The sequence below is a fragment of the Labrus mixtus genome, chromosome 5, assembly GCF_963584025.1.
Source record: "Labrus mixtus chromosome 5, fLabMix1.1, whole genome shotgun sequence".
NCBI classification, from domain to species: domain Eukaryota; kingdom Metazoa; phylum Chordata; class Actinopteri; order Labriformes; family Labridae; genus Labrus; species Labrus mixtus.
In genome coordinates this window covers 18,829,300-18,846,649 of record NC_083616.1, presented here as the reverse complement: position 1 = coordinate 18,846,649, position 17,350 = coordinate 18,829,300, and the positions used below count along the sequence as shown (strand labels likewise).

Sequence of the window (17,350 nt, the reverse complement as noted above, 5' to 3'; positions counted from 1 at the left end):
GGCGTATACATGCCACAGTAACTGTTTTCTCCAGGTAGCATAATGGTGTATCTCAAGATTGGGATAACGGCTTGTCACGGTCTCTGAAATCGGGATAAGTTTACATGCACAAACACAATAACGGGGTAGTTAAAAAACCGGATCAAAACCAAAATACTCAAGTTCACTCATTGACCAAGTAACTTTACAATTTAGGTCAAAAATAAAATATTTCAACAGTTCTTACTAGTGGGGATACAAGATAATATCAGCTCATCATCAGCTTTAAGATTCAATAGCAGCATTGGTCCTTTGTGGCCTTTTCTGTTTATGTGATCAGCCAATAAGATGACACTCTGATTTTGCTGGTGTGACCACTGAGGTATCACATTTCCATCAGCCCCAACAGTGATTTGTGTTTGGTGCCGCATATCAAATGTTAGCATGCTGACCTATGATGGAACTCACTGTAAAAAATATTCTGTTTCAAGGTCAGTCTGTAAGCATAGTCATCGAGAGCACGTTATCATGACACATGATAATATTTAGCTGAAAGTGGTCTGTTTTCTCTAATATTCCTATTAGCCTTCTTGTACCTGTCAAGTTGAACTGTTTCTGTTGTCGAGCTGACTGTGGGGAGGGGTGTAACGGTGAGGGGGGCGTGGCACTGCTTGGAAGGGGAGGAGCTGGGGAGGACGGGGTGGAGGAGGTGGTGGATGATGGGTTACTGCTGGAGTCTGGCTGGTACGGGACAGGGATGTGATCCTGAGAAGAGACAGAAAAGAGAACTATCAACGGTCGTTCTTATACTTCAAGTTTTAGTCTGTTAGTCACAATTGCACTTTACTTTCATGTTGGACTCTCTCTGAATCACACCAGGAGTTACCAGATTGATTTTCTACCCTCCAGGCAGCTCTTGGTTGTCATTAATTTCCGCACAATATGAAAATCAACTTGCTGAGACTTGAGACTTGCCTGACAGAGGTGATCCATCACAATGAGCTATTTCCTGCCTGTACTTTTTTGACATAGTTGTGTTATCCCAGTGAAGGGCTGCAGTTATGAACAGGAAGCGTTTTTCAAATGTGCCTTCAGTGGTGCATTCAAGGATGCCTCAACATCCAGAAAATAATGTTAGCTATAATTGAATTGGGAAAGCTAAGGCACATGCATGCTCAGATCAAATTTGTGCATATTTCAGCCAGCTGGATTTTCCATGCTGTTGACTTAAACTGATTTGTGTCACCATGACCTCCATCAATAAATCATTATTTTAATTAAGAATGAAAAACCAGATCTTCTGTGAGCACACGTTTGTATTTTGCCCATCCCTCTGAAACAATCACTATTTTCCGTATCTCCTGAATTTACAAATTTTTGACAAAGCCCTTTCTTAAAAAACGTCTGAATTCTAATCAAAAGGATGAATAGTGAGCAAATATTGGTGCTCTGAAAAAATTATTGAGCAAAAAAGTTTGCCCAGCAGAGAAGTCTTAAATCTCAGATGTCAAAGCATCTTTGAATGTTCCAATTTTGAAAAATCTCAGTTCATACCATAACACAGAAAAACAACACTTTATTTTTTAATGGATTATCTTCCTCAAGAAAGTTTTAAGACAAATACAAAAGGTGGAGTTTAAGACTCTTCAGTACATCTTTGTATAATACTAATATGAAGGGATATCAATGGCTGTCTTGGAGAAGAGAAATCAATTGGAAGAGCATATTTTGAAAATAGTCTGAAATGATGTAAGGTATATGCAATGTCTACAAACACTGAATACTTCTTTACACTTTTCTCTCATTCATCCAAATGAATTATGTGAAATCAGCTCCAGAAACTGGTTCGTATTTACGCCAACTTTTTCTCTTAGGGACCCTTCTGACGGTCACATGAGTCACATCGGAGTCTGCAAACTTGACTGCAGGAACATCCAACTTATCAAGAGCACTGTTGAATTCAGGAGAACACTACACATACACTTATCAGGGCTTTGTTATGTGCCAAACCAACAGAGTAAGGCTGGGTCCAATCTATGAGCTATGATCTCACAGTAGTAAAACTTCTGGGAGCGAGGGCTATCTTTACCTGACTTTAGGTTAAGCAAATGAGAATGGAGTTGGAGTTGAGAAACATGAGTTGAGTCCATGAAAATGATTTTTGGTGCATTTGCATTTGGATGTCTATTTTTCTTTTAACCAAGCAAATTTCAAATCACAGTTTTGCATTACAGGCGGATGAATTCAGCCTCTTTTACTCTCCACACCTACTCCAAACTGTTTTCCTGCTCACAACCAAAGCTGAGTCTCCCTACATGATTGTGAATCCCTATTCTTCTTAGATATCTTTCTTGTTGAACATTGGTACTCATTATCATACTGTTTATTTCTTAAAAAATCTTATTTTGATGGTGTCAAAATATCAGCTACAATTCCGAACATAAAATGCGATCTGTGTTTACAATATGCCTCAATATGATCATGTTATGGGACAAGAACAAGTTTTTTTATGGCGTATTCATACACATCCATTTATGTCTTAACACTCAAATTTGATTCACAACATTTCCGTCACTGTCTTACAAACATTGGAATCTTGTCACACCCTCTTTTTTTTTCTCTGGAACTAAAATTGTTAGATGTGCTGAGTGCAAAATATTCAGTGTATGAAAACAAATCCATCTGTGTCAACAGAAACGCTGCAGAAGATATTTTCGTACAGTTTCATGATCCCCTGGGAAAAAACACTATGACTCATAACCATTTTCAAGCCCGCAAAAGTGGAAGAAATGTGATATGTAGGACAAGTTACACGCATACTGTGATCCAGGGTTTATTTTCTACACTTACCTTGTTGATTTTGTTGGTTTTGGGGAGCGTCTGGCTGATGTGCAGGTCTGTGTACCTGAGCGGGTTGTTGATGTCACACGGCACTGATTCAGTTCGTACCAGACGAGCTACTACGGAAAAGAAAACACAAACAGAGGAACAATAAAGCACTGTGGAAGAACCAAAAAATTAAACAATACTTTACTATTACCTTGAAGAAAATTAGGAGAAATTCTTTAATCAGGTCATGCTCTTAAATTAAAAAATGGGCAAAAAGCCCTTCCTTGACAGAATCCAATTTTTTTATCTCATACTCTTTTGAAGGATAAAAGTTTCCTTGAACATTCAAATCATTAAGAAACTGTCATTTTCTCTCATTAAAGAACTCAGTTAGAAGTCTAATTAGTGTTCCTTACCTTGAGTTATTCCTTGGTGGTCTAATGTGGGGGAGAGAGGGGGAGAGGAGGAGGCAGAGAAAGGACAAATTAATCTCAATTCTGATAGAGAGAAAACAGCCATTTTATTCACTTCAGTCTGTGTCCGTTAAAACATAGCATGAAGCAGTCACAATCGTCAAAACTTATGGCCTAATCAATCAGAAGCCAACCTCTATCTGCGTAGGCCAACAGAGGCTCTTCCACTCTTTTAAATTAGGTATCATCGAAAAGAAGAGAACTCTTAGCACTCACACAACATCATTTAAATGTAGTTCTGCTACTAATAAATAGCCATACCCTGATATATTTTGTTCAATATCTATATAGTCACCAATCACAGGGTGGCTGTTTTTTTCTGACAATATGCTAACGGTGGGATGCCTTAGCACATCTCTATTGTCAAACTACTGTTTACCAGGTTTACAAGTCATATAAATGTAGTATCTGACACTTCATTTCAAAGCTTCCTTGCAACCATTATTGGATGATTGTCTCAGACCATTCAAAAATAATGCTTCAATTCCAATCTTTGAATTTGAAAATGATTGAAGTTAATGGAAGATTTTGCTAACGAACAATAGCTTGGCTCAGAAATAGTTCAATCCTAACGTTACCTCTCTAACAGTAACTCATGGGTTATATACTGTATAGATATAGATATATTTTTACCTTTAAATATGGCCTGATGTCCCTCCAGATTTTCACTATGTACTGTCCTCTCTGTTGTTGACGAAAACATAAAGACTAGTCAGATTCCTTGTTTACACAACTTGCAAACTTTGAACACAGCAATACATAATCATACATGTGAGCTGTGGGTGTTGAAGAAAAAAGGCTCCTGTGTGAACAGGATGAAGAACCTCATTGGTACAGGCTCAGTTAGTAGCGTTAAGGACTAACAATTTTGAGTAAGAGGCTTTAGAAACAATCAGTGTTGGGAAAGTTTCATGTAACTTGTTATCAATTTCTTTGTAGTCATTGGAAAAACAACAACCCTACTTAATTGATAACTTTAATATAACATATATATAATAAAGATATATACTAATTATGAAACCTAGAGCTTGAAAATTTAGATGGCACAAAAAACGTACCTTTGAAGGATTCTAGTCCGCCTCGCTGTATGATCAGTAAATGGCAAGGTGGGGCTTCTTTGGTGCATTTGTTGTGGCACTTCAGCCTGAGTTCAGACAAAAACAGGGGGCATTAGCGTCACATGCAAAATAACAACTTGTTGAATTTTTTTTTTTTTTTGCTTGAGTAGGAAAAAAAGAAAGGGGATTATAATGAAATGTCACCTTACAAAACTATTAAGAAATACTTACAGAGAAAAGCAAGCTAGATACACATTCATTCTTTGATCATATTAAAGGTATCTGTCAAAATATGCATTTTTACATATTGCTTTTGCTTTATCGTTGCCATATATGGTACAGATGACACAATACAGTCTTGATACTTACTTGCAGTTTTTACATTTCAGTCCAAACAACATTCCCTTTCCACATACTGTGCATGTCTGGGACATCCAATACTTTGTGGAAAATCTGTAGGAAAAAGAAGAAAGAGTGAAGTAAGGACAAAAAGTCAATACAAATCAGGACATTACTTTCGGATGGTTGCACAGACATATGAAATGACATGCACGAGCTGTGGATAAGCGTGAGGAGGACACTGCTCCTGACCTTTTGTCTTTCATTATTTCTCTCATTCTGACAGACGGCTATGCTAAAGAAGGCCCTCACATTCCCTGTGTAACCTTTCTGTGAGGATAATGGATGCATGAAGAAGCTGCTTCTGTAAAAGTGTTTACCTTCTTAATCTGCCTCAACTGCTGATTTAATTTGGTCCCATTTAGTTTCCATCTCTCAGTAACCCTTTTGCGAATGAATGTCGAATGTTTTTTTTCTCTGCAGCGCTGGACAGAGGCCAAAGAGTTTACATCAATTCAACAATCAGCCACTCTTACAGGCTCCAACGCAGTCAAACACACAAATCCAAAATGTGCTCCGTAGTAGCACTGATTCTCTGCATAGACTGACTGAGCAGATCCCTCAGGTGTCTGAATATTTACTGAAGTGACGCCTGGTTGCTATTGGTGCCACTCGACGTCTAATGGCAGGTGACTAATGTAGTTTGACAGAAACCAAATCTCTTCATTAAGCCCCTGCTTTACTTTGATAGAGAGGCACAACTCAATCCAACCCCTGGCGGAGATTTTAGTGGACCCTGCTGTCAAATGTCAAAGAAGATGTGACACTTATAACAGATTCTGAATAAAGAAATGCTCTTTAAGCACAGAAGAGGCCCCCTGAAGCTGAATTGGTGCAACGTGTACCCGCCACGCAAATGCGCTTATCTTAGCAGGCCAACAAAGGGCAGAAGATGGAAATACGCAAATTGCCACGTCAAGGAGATTGTTGAGTGTAATATGGCTTTCTCTTCAAACCAGCCTCAATCTTCAAATAAAGTGTCTATAAATTACATTCGCACCCAGCGCGGCTGTGTATGATGAGGCTTCATGTTTCTCTCAGCACCTAGCTGACTTTCAGCAGGCACGACACCCACACACTGGAGGTTGCTGAGATCCCCTGACTAGAACGTCATTGTTTTACTCTTTAGATCACATGGCGTTTGGAGTCAAGCAGGGTGAGAGACAAAGAGAGAGAGAGAGAATAGAAATGAGTTATGCAAGAGGGCCTTTTTAATTGGGAAGGTATTTTATCACTGATTTATGGGTGTATGCACAATGGGCAAACTCTCACACACACACACACATACACATACACACACACTCACACACACACACACTTATTTAGGCCTACCTGTGTTTTATTGAGTTTCCCAGATCTCTTCGGGGAATCTGTGGGGACCAGCGAGGCACTGAGAGAGTGTCTGCAGAGATAGAGACAAACGAGACAAGATCAAGTTTAAGTTTTTCATTTACTAGTTAATGTTAATACTGACGAAGTATTTCAAACTGAGAAAATGTCTCACAATAAATATTCATATAAACACATTTTGCATTTTGGGGAATGAAGTGATTTTTTTGAAACAAACTGTCAGACCTAATCACCTTTTGTAAATTGTGCATGCAGTGAGTCATGGATTATGTTCAACCCATCACTGTTAATGAGCAACAGACCGACAGACAATGGACTGGCAGTGAATTACAGTATATTGACAACCTCCAAAGCATTTCCATCAATCAAAAACAAAGACAGCTCCTTCTTGATCCAGCTGAGATAAATGGGCTGAATATTTTGAAAAAAATCAAAACGCCAGGGTACCATCCGAACTGCATGTGTAAAATGTTTTCATGGCTCATGGTTGTCAGGCTACTTTTGTGTTGGTGAAGCAAGGTCGTTTCAAAAGGTTTTCAAAACAAAAGTAACATTCGCTCTGTCCGCTGGGGCTTTCAATGACTGACACAATTATGCAAAATCTCTCAGTGGCAGGCGAGAATAGCAGCGTACAAATGGTTGCGTGGAAAGGATGTGAAGGCAGCTGGATATGGTAGATGCATGCATTGAGATGATAGTGCTCTATAATGATGTGCTGGCTGCCAATTGTTTTGTTTGTATTGATCTATTTCAATTTCTGCGAAAACACAACATAAAACAGGCCTAACCTTTTTGATATTGTCACATTATGTAGATATCTGAAGATTTAGAAAGTGTAACAAAGTCAATGCTAACCCAGAATTGGAATACATATTGAAATAATTCCACATTTTCACAATAAAAATAGTTTAAAATGTCTTCAATGAATACTCCACTGATGTTGAAATGCAGACAGAAACATCTGAAAAAGAATTTCATCATTTTTTTTCATGTATTATACCAAAAGAAACATAGAATGTGCAAGTCATCTGCATAAAAATACACACTCATATTTTGGATCTTTATGGCTGCTTCTCCAATTGGCATTTCTTAAGTGTTAAATAAAAATCATTCAACACATAAAACTGAATGCCATCCATCCATCCATTATCTTTTATGTTTATCCTGTTCTCATCAGGGCTTGAGCTGATCTATATCCATAAAATGTCAAAAAAATTGAGTCAGAGGAGCTTAATGCAGTGTTATTTGTGTTACTTATGAACTGAATGCTATGATTCTTTCCTTAATACATCAAGCTCTTAATGCCTAGACAATAAAACTGTGGGATTGGATTGACCTCCATAGGAAAGCACAGAGGAAGTTCACTCACTTGTTACGCTAGACCATTGGCAACTACGATGATTGTCCTCCAAATTAGATCAACATCTTAGCTGTTATGTGTTACAGTATGTTGAATTTTCTCTGACAGATCTGTCTGGTTACTCTCCCTTCCACACAGATTGTTCCAACCTGGTTCAGATCAGTGGGGCAGGATATGCCCTCCTTTTAATTCCAAGTATAATTGGACAAATTCAACGAAATCTGTTCAGAGTGGAACAGAACATAATGGCAAGATTGGACATGCACTAATGGAGAGATGTCAGAGTGACGGAGCTGCCCACAGCGGGCGCTCCTGAGCTGGTGGTGGTGGGGAGGGGGTTTGGGAGGGTTAGTTTGGTGCCTTGCTCAAAGGCACGCCGGCAGTGCTCAGGAAGTGATCTGGAGCTCTTCAGCTACCAGACCAACTTCCATATTTGGTCCGCACCGGGACTTGAACCGGCGACCCTCCGGTTTCCAACCCAAGTCCCTACAGACTGAGCTCCTGCTGCCCCAGGAATTATATAAACAACGTCACCCCCGTCAAACTGATTGTTGTGAATTTCCTGACTTTATCCTGCCATTTTCCAACATTGGCTCACCTTGACCTTTTGCGAAAATTTGACTGCAGGGCTTGCATGAAAAGTCCAGATAAGAGGAGGTATAAAATTCTACTGTTTAATTTTCCACATGCATCCCCACCCCAAAAAATGATGGGACATTTTCAAGAGTGCAGGGAATGTGTGAAATGGCTTATGATAGAATTTATGGCAAATAGTTTGTTTTGAATTGCTTAGATTGTACATGTATACTTATACAGTGGGGATGATTGAACATTTTTCATTACATGTGTTTTTTCTTTCAGGGGAAAAAAGTCCATATCATACCATATTCAATAATTTGCTCTTACTTTCTGTGATTTGATTAATGATTGATGTTGGATTTAAGATGATTGTAGCAGATGCTTTCAGTTGTTTTCACCGTGTTGCCAGAGATAAGAAACCTTCGTATAACTCAAAGTTCAGATCTGTGAGGAGCTCATTCAGTCCTCTTAATTGATTACGAGGCAGTGAGTCATTGACAGATCAAATCACACAGCCCTGGTGCTGTACAGCATTTCCTGGTTCCTGAAACACCCTTCCTCCCTCCATTCTCTCCAGAGGCTCAGTGTCTTCTTTCTGCACTCCGATGCATCGCTCAATTACACTCAATCAACCTGATAACTCAATACAGAGGGGAAGCTGACATCATCTGCTTCTTGTCGGCCTTGTTGGCGACTGGCAGATGACTGGACTTGTCATCGGCGTGGTCCACGCGATCTATCATTGTTGTGCACATGATGTTGACGCTGCTGTTTGACGAACACAACAATCTCTGATTATCCTACCATCCCTCAAAGAACAGCAGAGTGTAGGTTTATGTCAATCAATACTCATAACACACATGCTTACACACGCACTGGACTTAGCCAAAGCAGAGGCTTGAGAAATGAAAAAACAACAACTAACAAGTATGGTGATAGTGTGTATGTTTTTTGTTACAAGGGATGATTTTAGTCTTGAATGCAAAGAACGCAGTATCAGGATCAGGTCACAGATTATTTAAGTGAGATGATGAAACTTTGATAGGGCTAATTTTTGATTCTGATGAATTGGTGTGCATATAAATGTGTCATTTGTGTCTCTAGAAGTAAGTGGTGCTATCCTCCATTTCATTGCTGGATTGCTGGAGTGTCTACCTGTGAGCTTTTCTTTTAACTGAGGTATTCAACCTTTTGTGGGTAGAAAACATCTCTCAACATGCACAGCATGGAGCATTGGGGTGGGTGTGTGTGTGTGTGTGTGTGTGTGTGTGTGTGTGACAGATGAGCCTGCAGGACCCTAGAAGCCCCAAGGCGCCAGACAACAGTGTCCTCCTCCATCTTCTCTGATTGGCCTCAGCCTAATTAAGTCGAGGCCTTCCTTTCCCCTCCAACATTGGCTGGTCACATGACATACAGGAGGACACGGAGGTTGAATAAGCTACTATTTGTGTGTAGATGTCTGTTTGTAGTTTTTCAGTTTGTCTGTGTGCATTTTCATGTTAGAGCCAGAAATAAACAGTGAAAGATAAAGGGATATTTCTGTGATTGTAGAGGTTAAACAGACAGGTTAAGGAAATGTCTTGACTTTAGGAGCCAGTTTAGAGCCAAATATAGTTTATTTATAGTTTGACTGAGATGCCTGTATTGACTGAGCGTTAAACACCGCTATTCCCCTTAAACTGCCGGTAAAAATTGTGGAGCTAATTGAAACAACACAATCAATGTATTATTTAGTTTTTGCTGTGGAGATTTTTCCTCATGGACCTTTGCTGTGAAGTCTGGAACCTTTTTTAATTGTGACTGACCTAATATTACAGGCAAATTAAAATGGAAAACAATACACTGAACATTTGTATTGTCTCTCCATTCACCATGTGGTCCTACCCACACCTACTCCTGTCATTATCAGAATCATCAAGGTCCCTGATGAGGTCGATCAATATCAAGCTTTAACCAAGTGTCCAAATGCAATCAATGACACAACTGGGGAGCTCAACCAGGAGCTGAAGATGGAATACCAAACATATTCAGCCCAAAACAACCTCACAATGTATCATATCAATTGAAAGCCTCTATAAGTAGATAGGAACTTATGGTGGACTTTGCAGAACAGCAGAAGAAGTAATCGGGAATATTAAAAAATAAATAGACAATTTGCATTTACCTGCGGAAAATGCGTGGGAATGCTGACCACTGAAATGTTTTGCAAAACACTGCTGAATGAAGAAGAATCAGCAGAAACAGCTGAAGGATTAGTAGAAGATGAAGAAAAAGTAGAAGAGGAAATAGTAAAAGAATAGTAGTAGAAGAAGAAGAAAAAGTAGAAGATGAAGAAGTAGAGGAAATAGTAAAAGAATAGTAGTAGAAGAAGTAAAAGTAGTAAAAGCAGAAGAACAAGAAGTAGAAGAAAAAGCAGTAAAAGCAGAAGAACAAGAAGTAGAAGAAGTAAAAGGAGTAGTAGAAGTATTAGTAGAAGATGAAGAAGAACAAGAAGTAGAAGAAGTAAAAGGAGTAGTAGAAGAAGTATTAGTAGAAGATGAAGAAACAGTAGTAGAAGTGGTAGAACAAGTAGAAGATACTGCATAAAGAGAGCTTAAATGCAGTCAGACAATGAGAAAAAGGGGAAAACGTCTCCCTATTGAGTGCTCATTTCAAGGGCTTAAATTAAGAGTTGGTGGCTAAATGACGACTTTGTGAGCAAGAGGACAAATGGCCGAACGCGTTGATGTGATTTTCATGTCTGGGATCCAAGAAATGTGGAAACCACAGCGATCTAAAAAGTTAGTCCCAAGAGGTTTGGTCAGTGAAGTCAGGCTGAAGTTTACCATTACCCCAGATGGAGATTTATCTGGACCACCTGCCGCTTTGAAGCTCACAGTGTAAAAACCTTTGCTCCGTTTGTCCTGAAAACTCAATGTGTGAGAGAGGACAAGCTTTCCTACATTTTGAGGGTAAATTTATGTGTGGGGTGAAGATTGTGGTCAGTAGAGCAATTTGTTCGGGAGATTTTGAAACTATCTCAGAACTCTGTCCCACTCTAGCGATGATGTCACGCACTCTAAAATGTGAAAAAAAGTTAAAAACTTCACCAAACATTTGGAGGTACAGTTTGAAAAGTATAAAAGGTAGCAAGAAAAAGTGAAAGTAGTATGAATAGTGGAAAAGTGTGTGAACGTTTTAAAGCAAAAATGGAGTCTCTAGGCGGAACAGAGCCAAAGTTATAAGGCTGAGAAAAAAGTGGAAAAGTGGAAAGTTTTCCCATTCATTTCAATAGGGAACATTTTTGTAAAATTTTGTAGAAAAAGTGAAATAACTTAAAAAGTAAAAGTAGTAGAAAAGTCATACCCATCATGTCCCGAAGAAGCCGGATAGTATGATAGTTGAATGGTGGAAGTAGCACAAACGGTTCAAGAGTTAAAAAGGGCCAAAAAACGTACGGAAGTAAAAAAAAAAAATAAAGATTTGAATAACAAAAGTGTGACTGCTGTTTACAGCATTCCCACTAATTAGTGGGAGTGAGCTGCACAATAGGATGCATTATAGCACGAGTGTTAGACAAATGTCACAATCTTCACATTGTCCTTTCTGTCCTCATCCCCGTGCTCAAATGAAGTAACAAGTGAATGCATATTTGTTCAGAGGGCAGCAAGAAACAAACTAAGAGAAGGATGGAAATAGAGTTGTTTATCAGAGTGTGAGGAAAAAACAACTCCTCCAATGAACAAGAGAAAAAGCCAAGTTGGTCAGTTGCTATGGCAACAGCTACACACCGATCAGCCTTATACTGTGCTGTCACATTTGACGAGCAAACACACACATACAAATTTACAAATAACCCACATTATATACACAATTATATACTGCAATCAAAGTGCTGGAAAAATAGCAATTATCTTGGATGAAACTAATCACCACACCTTCTTTTAGATAGTGGGAGTTTCTTACGGTTGGCAGTCAAGAGTGTGCCAGTGAGACAGAGGGAGGAGGGATGGTAAGAACAGATGATGCCTGCGGGCCTCATGGCTCGGTTGACTTTCTCAGTTGGAGAACACAAATAGCTCTGAGCATGCAGAAGAGTAAACTGACCATCAGTGTGAGCAGGTCTTGGTGGCTGGGCCAAGAAAAGACATCCAGGTGACATAATACCCTCAGGCAACTATATCAGAGGTCCACAGCTCTTTGACATCACTGACAAATAACAGCTAATTGTTTTTAGTGATTATAAATTGCTGTCTCATGAGCACCTGACTCCTCAGCAGCATGTTATGCCTTCAATGTGCTGTTCTTTTTTTTTTTTTTGTATAAATAGCTGGATTAAGGTCACAAAAGTTCTCTCAAACAAGCGCTCAGCTTTCAATAATTTACATGGCAGCCATTTTTCTCTGACATCTAATCAAAGTGGAAAGCGAAAGAGTAGCCTAACTGACAAACAGGAACATCTGGTATGTTTGAGTGTGTGTGCTTGTGTGTATGTTGGCGGGGAAAGGGGTACCCGTTTGCTACCTCCAGATAGCAACTGAGATTAGCATTTAGCCTATTGTTGTCTTATAAAATCTATTGGCTTAGAATTCACCAATGCTAACATTACCTAGTGCTCTTTGATATGATAGGTGTCACTTTCTTAACTTTGTAAAAAACTGTTAATAACCCATTAGTAAGCAATCAGCCACTTTAAGCTAACACTGCTCTTAGCTGGGATGTTACTTTATAACCATAAATAACCATAACCTTTCATAACCATAGAAAGTCTGTTATACCAAATTATAGAGAGGAGCAAACAAACTTATAACATGTTTAGACAACATATTCAATAACCCATAAGCTGCCAGATAGCAGCTACCTTAGCATCCAGTCACTTCCAGCTAACACTAAGCTAGGATGTGAATTCATGCTAACATTAACTTTTAAAAGTGTTATATAGGATAGGAAAGATATTGACAGACTTATGTGTGTAAACAGCATATTTGATAACCTAGCTACCAGACCAAGGCTAATGATAGACAGGAAGTGGATGAGTTCTAGCAACTCTTGTCTGTGAGGGGCGTATCATGTAAGTCATCATTATTTGAAACATGGCCTGATATTCCTAGATTTTTACAGTCCATTCAGTTTTTAGTTGCTTATTGATTTAAAAAGTGACAAATGTCAGCTTCCTTAAAATAATATCTACATTTCATGAGCTAAAGACACAGCACTAACATTGCATCAGCACTAAAGCTTTCCATGACCGAGGAAAATTGCCGCCTTTAAATATTGTGACTGAAATGACAAAACAGTGGAATTTTCTCAACTACACAACTTGTTGAAATTGAATGATCACATGAAATTTTACTCTCTGACTTGTTAAAGAAAGCCCCAGAGTCAGCTTTAATGTTGTTAACCTCTGTAGCTTTATTATTCTCTCCTGCTGGCTACTTGGCTATTTAAACTGTTTGTTTGGATTAAAGAGAAAACCCAAACTTGATAAGAAACTAAAGACTCCTTTGTACTAGCAGAGTTTACACACGAGAGAGATTTCTGTGGGAACTGTTTTTCACATTTATGTAGTTGCAGAAGCAGTAAATTGGTCACAAAGACTCCCCTGACCTGTGACACTGTGTTGTGACACCTGCTCACTTTCCTAGGAACCAGCTTGGCAACTATTGACCAGTACACCTTCTTATTGACTGGTGTTAATGACCTTCTTGGAGGTTTTCATTAGTGTGAGACCAGAGAAAGAGCTCTGTGACATAGAAATACGGGTCAATCAGGTCCAGCAGCAAAACAATACACCAAAAGGAAAACCTTGCCTTGCCCTGCCCTGATGCAGCATGAGAAGATACATGAGTAGATAAAAGGCCAGCACACTATTTTGGCACCGATCCAGGTCCTCCAATGAGATAAATCAGCCCTCTCTGACCATTTATCACACTATGGAAGTTTAGACCTGTTCTTACATTTTGGTTAAGTTATGTTTAAAAGTTATTTTTAGGCTATATGTTGAAGTGGACAATGTGCTGTAAATATATGTTGCAGCAAGCTTCTTCTTCATTTTGTTTGGTAGCACAATAAAATAAGTGGAAAGGGGAGATTTGGTATATTATGTTTTGTGGGTGAATAAAAATAAACCAAAGATTGATGACTATTGGTCTCGTAAAAGCATGTCTACTGAAATATGGACGAACACCAACCCCAACTATTCTTCTCTGGCTCTTTTGCCTCACCCTGTTTAAATTTAGCTGGTATTTGTAGCCATTATTTATTTGCCAATTCTCACAGGGACCTCCATTGTGGTGCCACGCTTGGTTGCTAGGAGATCTGTGACGCAACTGAAAAGTGTCTTTGCAAGGTTAGGGCGAGCAGGTGACGTCATTAAAACACGCAGAAATAAACAGAGTGAGTTGTGCACAAAGCGATGAAGAACATTTAAGCCATTTATATCCACAAGCACACACTCACAGACTCCTACACTCACTCTCTCGCTGTCTCTCGATCTCTGCCTTGCACACACACTGTTACACAGCCTTTTTGCAGGGTGTGTGTGTGTGTGTTTGTGTGTGTGTGTTTGTTGGTGCCGTCCCAGGGTTAGTACTGGAGCTCCAAGTTAACTCCAGGCATCATTACAAGTTTGGTCATCTATTCGCTTTGAATGCGTGAGCTCAAACAGCCTGAGGCACGAGAGGTGAGCTGTTAGTGGAGAATGTCCCTCTGTGGCCACCATAGCTTTTCACATTGAACAAACAATGGGTTATCATAACACCTGGAGCAAGCAAAAACACTGAAAACTAAATATTCATAATCCAAGTTAGCCATGAGGGTACTCAACAACAACAACAAAACATTTGAAAGATCCTTGCTTTCAAATATTACATATTTTAAAACTTTATATACTACAATATTCATATGATTCCGTTCAATACAATAAACAAGAAAGCGACAGCAACAAATACCTTCATGGCCACTCTAAGGTTTTTATGTCCACAGACTTTTGTTTGGGTATGTTATCAGAAATCTTGTTTTTCAACAGTCCTAGAGGCAATGTTAGAAGACATTTTAAGCCATTTTCAAGGTTCTGATTCTGTGCATGCTAGATCACTTGTTTGGTTTACTGTGACTCTTAAGCCTCTCTAAAGCATGAACTCCAGACAATTTCAAGACCATGTCAGGACATTCAGGTACCTATTAGGACACTAGCATGTCGGAGGGTCTCTTCCAACATCCATTTGGTTAAGGCGACTTGGGGGGCAACTTGGGAGAATGTACAGGAGGAAGAGTTTTCAGTGTGAAGGTTTTACTATAACATGCACGAGTATGTTTCTGCAATAGTAAAAAAAATGCTAAACTTGCAACTGCTTAACGTGAACAACGTCCTCACCCCACCCACTCGCTTAATGTGATTGTTCCACACTCTTTCCTGCTGTGTTCACGTGTTGGCTCTTTTGGACTTCATGCGATCTTTGTATGAAAGAGTCTGCAGGAAAAAGTCTAAGTCTTCTTCCATTTATGTTCTCACATTCTCTTTTTTTGAACAGAGCGATTTTCATTCCTACAACGGATTGAAATGTATGTAGTTCAAAGCAACATCTAGTACAGAATCTACATGAATATGATTTACTGATAAGTAGTTTCTTTTTTTCCACATGCCGTTACCTGAGACTGCCCTTCAAATACAGTTATTAAAACTAAAACTAATGTTGTTGTAGCAAAAGAGGACACAAAGTGTAAATACATCAAGTTAAAATGACAAAGCCCTATAGTGTGTGTAGTTATTTGACAAATTATTCAGGAGTAAAGAAATTGAATAAATGGATGTTTGCTCCAAAAACTCTACAGTGGGTTGTACTGATGGGATGGATGTTGATTTGGCCAATTATACGAGGTGTCCACTAATTTTATTTGCCATAAAGTGTGTGTCTAAAAAAAACCGAATGTGAAGCCATTGTTATAGAACTGTATCATATCAATATCCTCAATGTAAAGCCAAACAAACCTATATGTGACACTGACATTTCAGCTAAGACCACACACTGATTCATCCTGAGTTTATGTTCAGTCACTCAGCCTCAGCCTTGTAGCTCCTGTGTGTGTTTTGATTTGGACCAATAGAGAGATGAGTGACACTGCTGTGACGTAAGAGACGGCAATGATACCGTAATCCCAAACATAGACCTTGGACGGATGTTTAGCCTGGCTTACCAGGAGCACACACTCGTTTTGTCCACATGATCACACAGACAAACACACAAACAATAGTTTTAGAACAAGAGCTGAAGCCCCTTGGCAAATGTTCCAATCTAATGCTTTTTTTCTATTTTTATTTACACCTTTGGGCAACACTAGCGTAAATAAAGTGTTTACAGGTCTAACCTGTATTTGGAGAAAATGTCATAAATACCAGGAGAAGAAGCTAATATCATGAAGAGGTGTCAGAGGTTATCTTTAGCGTGTTTTGCGACTCCTCTCAGAAAGCCTGAGGGAGCATTTGTAGCAGTAAGACTTCTTTAACCTGAACAGACAGAATAATTATGGTGCGGGAACGCAAAAGATTTAGTTTATTTAGGTGTCCAGGCAGACACCGCTTGCATGTTGTCTCAGCATTTATAGCTGTAAGTCAGACTAATTACACCTTTACACAGTCTATCCTGTATTATGGAAATGGTAAAGCTTGCCTCAGGGAGAAGATCAAATTGAGGCGAGAAGTCAGAGGTGACTCCTCAAGGAAGCCTGAAGGAGCAGTTGACCACAGCTGATGGTTTATCGCAGCTTTTTTTTTTTTTAAATTTAAACAAGCTGTGGTGCTCACCATGTCCAATAAAGCCATAGCAGGATAAAGTGCCGATGCTGTAAGCCTGAATCTTCAGTGCCCCCCCCCCCCCCCCCCCCCCCCCCCCCCACACACACACACACACACACACACACTTTTATAAGGTTAATTTGTTAATCTGTAAGTAAGAAACTCAAAATATGCTCTTCAGGAGTTTATGGTACAGTGCTTAACCTTGTTTTCTCTACAGAGTGACATGACCTTGTATCATCCGAGAACCAGGTTTTTAAAGGTTTCACATTTTTTCACAGAAAAGGCAAACAGCACTGAAAGTCAGCATCAATGGAAAACTGGTTGAAAAATTAGTGTTTATTTTAAGCAGGCGCAAAGGAGAGCAGGAGCTGCTTAAGTCAAACAACTTTTTAAATATGAACTTTTACCTCAAATTAAGCATTCCTCCTACCAAGGCCAGTGATCAACCTTTTCTTCCCCTTGTGATGCTTCAAATGTTTCTTACATACTCTCTGAAGATGGCGTGCTTGTCACATGTAGGAGCTATTGTGCAGTTTTTTTATTTAAA

The 17,350-nt window shown here is 39.2% G+C and overlaps 1 protein-coding gene across 1 annotated transcript in view; it reads right to left on the bottom strand.

The window, feature by feature from the left end:
• ksr2 (kinase suppressor of ras 2) overlaps positions 1–17,350 on the bottom strand; it is a 93,477-nt gene that overhangs the window by 23,302 nt on the left and 52,825 nt on the right. The window contains exons 7-13 of the mRNA XM_061038380.1: positions 6,071–6,140; positions 4,709–4,792; positions 4,340–4,425; positions 3,915–3,965; positions 3,225–3,245; positions 2,830–2,939; positions 576–744 (exon numbers count right to left, since the gene is read on the bottom strand). Coding sequence (XP_060894363.1) covers positions 576–744; positions 2,830–2,939; positions 3,225–3,245; positions 3,915–3,965; positions 4,340–4,425; positions 4,709–4,792; positions 6,071–6,140 — 591 coding nt within the window. The remainder of the gene's footprint in view (positions 1–575; positions 745–2,829; positions 2,940–3,224; positions 3,246–3,914; positions 3,966–4,339; positions 4,426–4,708; positions 4,793–6,070; positions 6,141–17,350) is intronic.